The sequence below is a fragment of the Botryllus schlosseri genome, chromosome 8, assembly GCF_051294905.1.
Source record: "Botryllus schlosseri isolate E-star chromosome 8, Bs_hap1, whole genome shotgun sequence".
Taxonomy (NCBI): Eukaryota; Metazoa; Chordata; class Ascidiacea; order Stolidobranchia; family Styelidae; genus Botryllus; species Botryllus schlosseri.
In genome coordinates this window covers 27,661,928-27,673,291 of record NC_137243.1, presented here as the reverse complement: position 1 = coordinate 27,673,291, position 11,364 = coordinate 27,661,928, and the positions used below count along the sequence as shown (strand labels likewise).

The 11,364-nt window shown below is 39.7% G+C and overlaps 1 protein-coding gene across 1 annotated transcript; it reads left to right on the top strand.

The window, feature by feature from the left end:
* The first annotated feature begins 225 nt into the window (after positions 1-225).
* LOC145445450 (protein arginine N-methyltransferase 7-like) lies at positions 226-10,596 on the top strand. Its single transcript, XM_080323639.1, has 6 exons — positions 226-469; positions 1,920-2,116; positions 2,670-2,783; positions 5,610-5,711; positions 6,370-6,693; positions 8,591-10,596. The coding sequence occupies exons 1-6, from the start codon at positions 292-294 to the stop codon at positions 9,806-9,808; spliced, it is 2,133 nt and encodes a 710-aa protein (XP_080179765.1). The 5' UTR covers positions 226-291; the 3' UTR covers positions 9,809-10,596.
* Positions 10,597-11,364: the final 768 nt, after the last annotated feature.

Below are 11,364 nucleotides of genomic sequence, written 5' to 3'. Positions count from 1 at the left end.
AACTTCGATATAAACTATATTGTCCATAGACCTCTAAATGTCTGGCTCCGAATATTCCTATCCTGGCGATCTGAACCCTACAAGACAAATGCCATGACGCAGGAGGTTAGTTATCTATAGTTCAACTCTCAAAATTTCCGAAAACTCCAGTCGAAAGTAAGCTGCATTGCGCCAGCTACCGGGTTAAAATTTTCCAAATTTGAAGCTAGCAAATCCATTGCCGAACGCTCATCATAATCACAACAGCAAAGGTAGCGAAGCACGTGTGTTGTGCTGGTCGTTAATACGCGTATGCTATCTGGCGTTTTGCTTTGTCGAGGCAAGATTCTGAATACGTTACCGCACCGCCGAATAACTCTCCAGCTTCAAACACGAATGCGCGCTGCTAGGCAATTTGTACAGAGACGAAACCCCTTATCGGGGATCATGGAGTGGTTCGCGGAGGAAACGGATTATGACTATTGCAGAGGTAAAGGAAATTTCGGATTTTCGATACGCACGACATTAAGAGTGTTATCCATCAGACATGCCACTCCTGGGTTTTTCCACCCAGATCTGGGTTTTTCGAGCATCATCTGACTTTCTGGGTTTTTGTCCTTGAAATCTGGGTTTTTCAAGCATCATGTTCGTCAGGTCAATTTTATGCTCAAATGAATTATTGGATTAGTAAGATCATAATGTCGTAAAATACACGTACTTCAACTCGCCATTGTCAATGGATTTCGTTGTTTTTATTGTACCGGCAGAGTCTTGACAGTCTGTTTCAATATTAAAATGAGAGGCCTAGCGATGCAATGGAGCTTCATTGAATACTGACTGGCGACTGCCAGGTTGCAGAAAGTTAGTTCATAGACATAGGGCAACTAATGGTAACTGTTATTTCACAATTCAAGCTGGTTATCGGCACATTATAATACACCCTAAAAGTCATGGTTGGCAGTTTATTTTTCGACTAAACATGCCTTTCACCCGGAATGGAATTGGTGGCAACGTCACGCAGGATTTTCTGTTGATTTGCTTGATTATTCTATACAGAAAATCCGCAATCGCAACCGACTACCTAAAACACAACTAACCCTGTAATTAAAATTGCTGAACTGAAAATAGGCAAAGAAATATATCCGAGAAAAAATCGGAATTTTATAAGAAAAGTGGCAGGTTTTCAAGTTTGAAATGGATAGAGGTTTCGACTCCCCCACAACTGAATAATTTTGAAAAAAAGCATCTACAGTAATAAATCCCACGCAATACACAGTATGAGTGTGATTACAGTTTTATTGTATGCTAATAGGCAATAACCCCAATCACATTATGATCTAAAAGGATTAAGAAATACAAGCAAACAACGTTAGCTCCCGCACGCAACGTGCAGCCAGGCGAGTACGTGCGAAGCACGATGTCTGTCACGGTCGAATAGTGTCCAATTACAATGAGCCATAATTGAGAAACAAAACAATCACGAAATTGAGATACATCATACAGCTAGTAAAAAAAGCACTAGTTAGTTGACTGTCAACTTTAGATTCATAGTTTGTACCAAGGTTATAATGACTCGATTTGCAATTTTTCGATGACTCGAATCAATTCGTGTGTTGACTTGACTTGTACTCGAGTCATTTCGCGTGGCTCGACCAAGTCATATGACTTGACACATTCTGTATGACTTGACCCAAGTCTCGTATATCAGGACCGATAATTCAAAAATCTACCCAGAATCTGTCTTCTATATGTTTGAATAAACATGTTTGGAGTGACAAAACTAGTATATCGTGAATACAAGGCCTTCATTGTGGCATAAATATAAGTATATAATAAAGTATATATCAACGTGTATTTATCCACTTATGCAACATAATTGAATGGCATGGAATGAGAATATCATTACAGTACCATTATTTCAACATCTTCTGTTAACTTAGAGATTGCAAGATCCTCGTATGCCGACATGCTGCATGACACTGAGAGGAATAAGATGTATTACAAAGCCATCAAGCTGGCCGTGCAAGAAATGCATGAAAGAGGAAAAAAGGCCAAAGTTTTGGATATCGGCACTGGTACTGGATTACTGTCGATGATGGCTGCGTCTGCTGGAGCTGAACAGATAACTGCAATTGAGGTGACAGCTGAAAAAATTTTACATTTTTCATGTGTAATTGCCTCCGCAGATCAAAACTGGGCAACTATAATATTTTCATCTTTTTCCAATTAGATTAGGATTGGAAATGCTGCTTCACAATGTTTCTCCAAATTACATTGGAATTAGAATCACTGAATTCACAAAACTTGGTAATTGAAGTCAATTCCGAATTGAAAAAAAATAAATAAAACAGTAATCAAGATTACTTTCTATCAAATCAGAGTTGATGCTCTTAGCCACAAGAATAGCAAAATGTCTTGGTTTCTTTCATAATAGTTCTGTAGCATTTTCAGTGGAACGAGAAATTAGATGAGAATTAAAATGAGCATAGAAACATTTTACAAATTAGATAAGAATTAGATTACCGGCATTTTGCAGTAATTAGTAGAATTAGACAACTCGGATTATTTAGTTGTCCAAGTCCGCCTTGAATCAATATATAGTTGTTGATATGCTACACATGCACAAAGTATTGAGTTATAAATTCAATGGAACTGAACAGGAATATTGTGAATATCTTCTCTGTAAACAGGTGTTCGCCCCAATGGCTCGGGTCGCAAGGCAGATCACGAAGAAAAATGGATTTGGCTTCATCAACGTGATCAACAAGCATTCGACGGAAGTTGAAATGGGCAAGGATATGAAGGTTTGGAATTAATTGAGCATGGAATCTATTATATAGGACCATAGCAACTGAACTAATGTTGCATGTTGCAGCATGTTTCATCATTTTGGACATGCGGATTTTGATTATATTATATTATATTGATTATACTTCAGCCCTAACCAGAGATGCCAATCCCAAATTTCGGAATCCGAATCTATTCACTCAGCTCCAGCTGGATATTGAAAATTCGGAATCCAAATAAATCCGGCTAAAATCATGCTAATTTTTCATGCGTCAGCGGAAAAATCCGGCTAAAATCCACACGCTAACGCAAATTTAAAACCCGGAACCAGTCCGGCTACGTTGAAAATTGATAAAATCCTGCTTCGGCTCCGTCTCTGGTCCTAACATGCTCGGGTAACTTCAAACTGAGTTAATTTAGTAAACATGATACTCATTGATAACCACGAAGATTGTGGATCAGCTATACCCAGGCCTGTTTATTTTTGGATATTGGGTTTTATTTTTGGAGATTCTCCAAAAATAAGATTTGAAAACATCCAGAAATAAAGATTTATTTGGATGATGTTTTTTCAAGTTTTTCAGTGAAATAAACAAGTCAGAGCGATGTAAACGACCAGAAAACTCATAAAAAACACACAAAAACAGCAGCTATGTGTGGGAGGGGGTCACCGAAACGCTAAAACTACTTCCACTCAATCCACTTCACGTTTCTGCTGACCTTGCCCCTCCGCCTTTGTACTCCTATATATATAAGTTTCACAGCGCGACACGTAGACAAGACGGGAAGGCAGCTTGAGTGAGGCAAAGGGGACGGCGAAATCATGTACCGCCACCTCTGTCACAATCACTTCGTTCACACGATGATGGGACTGATCTGCTGATGCTTCAGTCGGCAACACAACTTGATCCAGTAGATGGAAAGTGCGCACCCCATGTTTGTTGACGCTCGTTTATTGTCAATGAAGAAGGTGGCCTCTTGGTTGACTGGAAACCGTACCAAACTCCTTGATGTTATGGATGAAAACAGTGCGGCGTGTGCACCTTCGCTGCAGTGGTGGATCCATCTGATCGTTCTCGATCGCATGGTCACGGTCTCACAGAGCTGAGAACCACCGTCACGAAGCTTCATGGTCTTGACGTTCTGATCATGGAGCAGCAGGAGCTCATGCGCCAGGTCGAACGCCTTCGAGCTCTGTCCAGGGAAGGACTGGAACAACGAGGACCGCCACAAGGTCATTTCTGGTCAGTGGGTGTTGGGCTGTCAAGTTCAATGAGGCACGCAACTTCGTGGCGACGAGCGCTTTTCAGGAACAACGGCTTTTAAGATTGGAGAGTTTGAAGAGTTAGACATTCCTCCATTTTCGGACCCCTAACCTCGATGTTTCCCACGATTGCGACGTTCGGGGCCGATATCTCGAAAATCAAGGAGGGTCTCGGCGGGGCGTCTCGCACTGATTAATATTCTTTAGAAGGCATTCTCCAGGCCAAAGACTAGATTTGTGAAGAATGTATTGGAAAGTTAGATCAAGATCACTGATGATATCTATGTGATGGAGGACTTGAATACATGATAATAACATGCTTTTGGTGGATTTTTTCAGTAGTAATAGGGCTCAAAACACCTTAATTTCTTATTTTTGGAGATTCTCCAAAAATAAAATTAGAAAACATCCAAAAATAAGCTATTTTTGTTATTTTTGGAGAAATCCAAAAATAAACAGGCCTGGCTATACCTTAAAAAGACAATAAATATTCCAACAGCACTCCAGTACGACGACAAATTGTACATAGTGTTACTTTAAAATCAAAGTACTACCCGTAATTTTCCATGTATAATGCGCAAAATTTTACCGATTTTTTGCCTTAAAATATGGGGGTGCGTATTATACATGGGTACAGCAAGCCTTGAATAAAATTTCCCTCGATCAAAAACTTGAAATACACCTCTCGTCATGTTTGTTTCCAATCGCGCATCACCTCTAGCCATCGTGTCCCGTAATTCGTATTATAGAGTGTAACGCGCTGTCAAATAGAGACGTGTTGCCAATTAATGAAAAGCGTGTTGCGTTAGTTAGCCGTCTGTAGGCGAGCGAAATTAGGTCGCTGATTGCTACGAGCGTCCGCGGCAATCCTTGCTGATTCATCGCGTCAACAACAGACCTTAACAATCGCATACACAAGAGGCCATGTGCGCAAGATATAATCGCTTGCGTAATCAGTCGCATCTCCAACAGGACTGGTGCGCCCGACATAACCGTTGGCCTGAGCAATCTGTAATTGTAATAGGCCTCGTGCGCAAGATGTCGTGTGTCGCGAGCCTGAACTATCGCGTCACCGGCCTCACAGGCTTTGGCTACTATCTACTCTCGTTTAGAGACAATGCCGTTCATTGTATAATGATTAGCGATGGTTATGTCATGATTGTTCGACAGTGACAACGCAAAACAGAACAACATTGTGTACTAAAACAACTATTCATGTACCGCGAATGCAGGATGCGTACTATACATGGGTACAGGCTTTTTCCAAGAATTTACACGTCATTTTAAGGGTGCGTATTATTCATGGGGGCGCACTATATTCGGAAAATTACGGTACTAATCATTGATGATTTTTGGTTTCCTGTCAAAATCTGCTGATGGAACATGTGTGCAGCATGTGAATGATTGATTCAGAACTTCATGATTCCTATCATTGCTCAAATACAATCTACTGTATATTATGATTAGGGCGCCGATAAATTAACTCTTAGTGGCAAGAAGCGTACAAGTTGAGTAATTGAATTACTTTGACCAGCCCTAATTATAATACCTGTGCCTAATCATTTGATTATATCTATAGGAAAAAGCTAACATTCTGGTTACTGAGCTTTTCGATACTGAATTGATTGGAGAAGGAGCTCTTGTTGCATACCATCACGCTCACCAGAACTTGATGGAAGAGGTAAGTACGTTAGAGACTGGTGAACATAAGGAACAGATGCAGATAGCATCATTCTTATATGACGTATTCTGCAATATACTCCAGGTTTGTCAAACTTTTTTATCAGCAAGCCTATTTCAGAACTGAAATTTCCATGCGACGGTTATATACAACTATGGCTTAAATGCAGGTAAACGTTATATGCAGTGGTCAAAGTAGTCATAGTTGGTACTCGATGGGCAGTATTTGAGGCCTAGTTTTGACTAAAAACTGGAAGCCACTAATTACAAGTAGTAGTTAATCATAACTACTTGAGGAAGTACTGGAAGTAGGCAATATCTATTACTAAATGCTGACATGCCAAACGTTGCCTCGCTTGTGTCACTGACTTAACAGACTTGTTCATTTTTTATCCCAATAAAAAATTAGGCTATTGATGTTTTCAAATGCATAAGTTGAATGCAACATTATCTGGTAACTGTACAATATCAATGTAGGCTATTGATTGCTCAAGAACACCCTTCATTCATCAATATCAGTAACACTTCTCTCCAATGTATTTCCATTTTTGGCAAATACTATCTACTTTTTGGTGATTAAAGATTCATAGACAACTCTCTCCAAACAGGATTTGATTACTGAATAGTATCGTATGAAGACTATCGCTATTCTCTTACAGGAATCAATATCAGTTCCGCACTCGGCCAGCACTTACGTTCAACTGGTTGAATCGAAAGTGATGCATTCCTGGCATGTGCTGAATCCTATCAAGATTCAACATGATAACGGGAAAGAAGATACAATCGAACCTGACCCTGACATGAAGGATTGTCCCGGTGTTCCCGCAGTCCATGATATACAATTGTCCCAGATCAAACGGGACCAGTTCAAGGAGATTACCGGTGCGGTCAAAGTATTTCAGTTTGATTGGAACAGCAAAGATTTATCGCCGACACCTAGCAAACGGATTGTTAAGACAAAGGCTTCTTCAGGAATGGCTCAGGTAACTGTTGTATATTTGGGAGTATTTATGGTGGTAAGGTCTATGTCGGTAGATTCCTCGGGGCTTACTCAGCCAGAATCAAGGTTTCCTGGAAGTCATGACTCACTGAATTCGTATGTCGTATGCAGTGGTGTACGCATCCGCGGTTGGGTTTCGGAATCAAAACCTATTGTTCTGAAATGGCAATCCAGTATTTATGAGCTTATTCGTAATTATGCCATTGGTATCAGGGCTGTCGAATTCATAAATTTTACCACCGACTCCACACATTTTCAATATTCCGACTCGTTCAGTCTTTAAAGGTACCGACTCCAACAGTATTACCAATTTACTTTGAAAATTATATGCCCCAGTCATGGTCAAATGACTATCCTATAACCATTAAACATATGCAAACATATGATTAACGACGGCATGCAATTTTTTTCATTATACCACAGAATTATTCATTATGCTATTAAAATAGGAGAATGCCTTTCCAAATATCCTTCTATTACATTTTTTAAAAGTTTTTATAACATGGACTCTCTAATACCCTAATATGTATGAATCATTTAACGTGACATAGATCTAATCCTGTATCATTAAAATGTAGATAAAACAACCGAAGTGTAGCACTTGCGTATTAAGTCAGCAACCAATACTGAGATGTAACATACCCGGTACTAATTTTCTCACTACACACTATACTGATTACAAGCACACACACTCTCACTACTAATAAACATTGGTCAGAAACGAAATTTAGGAAGTAATCAATAGCATATGTCTAGTCTACATGCACCTAGTCGAGTATACAAGGACCAGGACATGCGGTCTTTCCTAATCATTTGTTCGACCCAAGCAGCTGAGCTACACTACAATTATTTTAAATTTTGTCTAGCATTTGGTAATATTTACATCAATTGAACAATTTACAAAACCATACCATGTATTTACTCTGTCACAGTATCATGGTATAATTCTAATTCATATTGCGATTATCTTCCTCGATGCAACTGAATTGCAATTTGCAAATGATGCCCAATTTTATCAATATTGGTAATAATAACAGTGATTGATGGAGTATAATAATCATATTGTAGTTGTTATTAGTAATTTAAAGATAGCTTTGAGAGCAATTGTTTTCATAAAAACGAAGTTGGAGTCGAAGTCAGGGTCATTTTCACAAACTTCGACTCCGCCACTATAGTCTTCACGAATCCGACTCCATTAAGTGAAAAATTGCCAAACAATGACTCAGACTCCACAGCTCTGGTTGGTATCACACTGTTGCGTTTCGACTGCACAATATGGCGTTTCTGAAAGTTCAGTTCTGGTATCCGAAAGGAAACAGCAAAAGTCGCACTGATTTGCAATAAATGTTCATTATCATATTTTCCTTTCGTGTGGAAATCACATTTTAATGGTTTTGTACTTTTAACACTCAGTTCCGAGGAGGTCTGTCTTAGCCGTCCTAGTCTCGAGTAGTATGACTTGGTAATGACTCGAGTACAAGTAGAGTCGATACATTACACGTTTGAATAAATGACTCGAGTCATATCATGTCGCCAAAAAATCGTGACTCGAGTCTAGTCATTACAACCCTGAAAAATAGTAAGTGTACTAAAAATATGACTTGCGTACCGTACTAGACGTGAAATTTTAATATCAGTCATGGACTGAAATATACGAAGTTAGAAAATTGTTACGAAGTATTTTATTTCTAAGCAGAAGACAAGTGCAAAGTTGACAAAAAATTATCTTACAGTACCTAAGATATTATTTACGTACCGTGAGATTTCAATATCAGTCGTATACTAAAGTATGGAAACTAGAAAACTGTCGTTTAACCAGCAGTAACTTTATGCAAAGGTGTTAAAATTAGCCCTTCTCATACTTGCAATTAATTTACCAGGTCTTGCTGTCATGGTGGACGCTCAATATGGACACGAAGGGTGATATCCTCCTGAGTACAGCGCCATATTGGTTCCACCCTACTCCTGACACCATGCAGTGGCGCGATCATTGGATGCAAAGCGTCTACTTTTTGCCACGTGCATTCAAAGTGGACAAGGGTTGCGACATATTCATCGCGGCAAACCACGACGCTTACTCTATGTGGTTTGACGCGTCGACTCATGAAACCAAAGAGATGATTTCGGACCGCGTGGAACACCCGGTGTGTGATTATCTACCGCGTATGCTATGGAGTCGACCTCGCCTGGCAATGTTGAACGATGAAAGCAGGAACAAATGTATTGTGGATGTTCTCAAAACTGTTGACTTCAGCCTGGAAAATCACACTACTGTTTGCGTCAGTGACGTTAGCCTTTTACCCCTTTTTGTGGGGTGTTTTTCCAAGAATCGTATTTATTCTTTGGAGTCAAACCGCATAGCTCAGAGAGGTATTCAGAATTTAGTGAGCCATAATCGATTAAGTGATAAAGTGACTGTTCTCAATGTGGATTCGCATGAAAAATATGAGCTACCAATCAACCAATCTGTAAACCTGTTGATAGGGGAACCATTCTTCAACAAATCCTTACTGCCTTGGTTTGACCTTGAATTCTGGCACGTAAGATCAGCCCTCAACACATTCCTTTCTCCTGACGCAAGGATTGTCCCTGCCAAAGCTACACTACATCTAGTAGCCGTGGAGTTTGAAGACTTGTACAAAATAAGAGCTCCTATCGGCAATGTGGAAGGGTTTGATGTATCCATTATGGATGAGATGATAGATGAAGCTATGGAGACGGAAGATTACCACGAACCAGAGCCACACGCTTTGTGGGAATACCCGAACAAACTGCTCAGTTCACCTCAGAGTGTATGTGAATTTGATTTTACCAAGCCCATTTCAACTGATGACATTGATGTTTCTGGATATATTCAACTGCTTCCTGATGCTGGTGAGACATGCCACGGCGTAGTATTGTGGATGGAATATGAGCTCAACAAAGACAATGTCCTATCAACTGGGCTAGCTAAGAATTCAACTTGGAATATGAATTACAAACAAGGCGTATTCTTCCTTAGAAAACCAGTGGATGTCACTGGTGGACAGAACATTAAGTATGAAATATGGTTTATTCCACAGACTAATGCAATCCGTTTGAAATTTGCGGTAGAGTAAAACACCTCGGAATTGATTCCGGTTATTGTGCGACAGCACATGGGGTTGTCATACCAACAAATCTGACAATGTTGTCCAACATTAATAACACCACAATACACGAATTCCTGCTCTGCGAGTACTGTCAAGTTGGTGTCAACTAAGCCAACTAACAATCAACTTTTCAGACATAAAGTACAAACAGGGCCTATTTGTTCTTTCATACATCCTTCTTTATCAGGAAATCGAAAATGTCCTCCTTGGCAATTCGTCATTTAGCTCTCACAGGCAACTAAAAAATGCCATAAATGACATGAAATCTGGACTTTCGAGCTGGTCTTTTCGGTAGTTAAATTAGAAAAATAACCTTTTTTTAGTCAGTACAAAGACTGTTTCTAAAAAGTCCTGAGTTACCCGTTTTCTAGTAGGTTTATATTAAATAGTGTCTCCAAAATATGGTAACCCTAAATGACTAGAGCAGTTCTTTTCAACCTTTCTGAGCTCCATTCGCGCTTTTTTGTAAAATAAATTTCATTCGCACAAACTAACCAAAACATGTTTCACACAAAGAATATGAAGATATTTAACATTTTGTGCAGATGTGCAACAAATTGGCTGCTATGTAGCTTAAGCTATCAAGTGCCTCATTAAAAAGGCAACCTTTTTCGCTTGTTTTGATTTCAACTATTTCACCAAAACCCTTGGCCAAACAAGTTGTTGGGTTTTGTACAAGAACGTCTACTAGTACATGAATGGCAGCTGTTCTTTAATTCTATCCAAAATACAACGTATTTTTCGCGAGTGAAAAATGCTTGCTGGCAGAAAACGTTTTTGAGAGCTGAGACAAAAGGTCTCTGAGGCTCCAGTTAGTCGAAAGGATGAAAAACCCACATGTTTGTGTTGAGTCTTCTGCCTTATGTCTTGAAAAATATGGTCCAAAACGATCAAGGAGAGTAGGCACATTAGAGCTCGCTAGTCGCTACCTCGCTACCCTAACTTGTGTTTTTTTTATTTCCCATTTTCTGTCTCGCGAGTATATGAGAAGAGCAGATAAATTAACGATACTGTGTGTTCTGCTCTTTAGCTCAATCTAACTTGAGAATGCATAACTTTTTAATAACGGTAAAGCAGCTTTTCATACCACCAAAATTTGAGTTTTTGTGGCATCTCGCAAGTCGCGACCCGAGCCTCACCCATGAGAAGGAATTCATTTTTAATATTATAGTAGTATGCTACGATTTTACGGACATGTGTGACGTATGGAACACGCTCACCACAATTCTACCCAACACAGCTCTACAAAACATGTCTGACGCACGTGATTTCAAATTAGGGTGAATTAAATACCTCTGCGTGTCGTAGTTGTACTGCTGTCTACTCAGATAGCAAGAACAGGGCTATTCCGTGCCGACAACGGAGCATATCCATATTGAAAGGTTTGGCCATCCAGCATCGGTCATTTTTTGGTCAAGGTTCTGTCGCGGCTTATGTTTGTGGCATCGCATTTCATCGGCGGTTTGTTGGTCAAAACTTTACGTCGTCATGTGCCCCGACGCAGAAGGGGTTGGTGTCTAAAT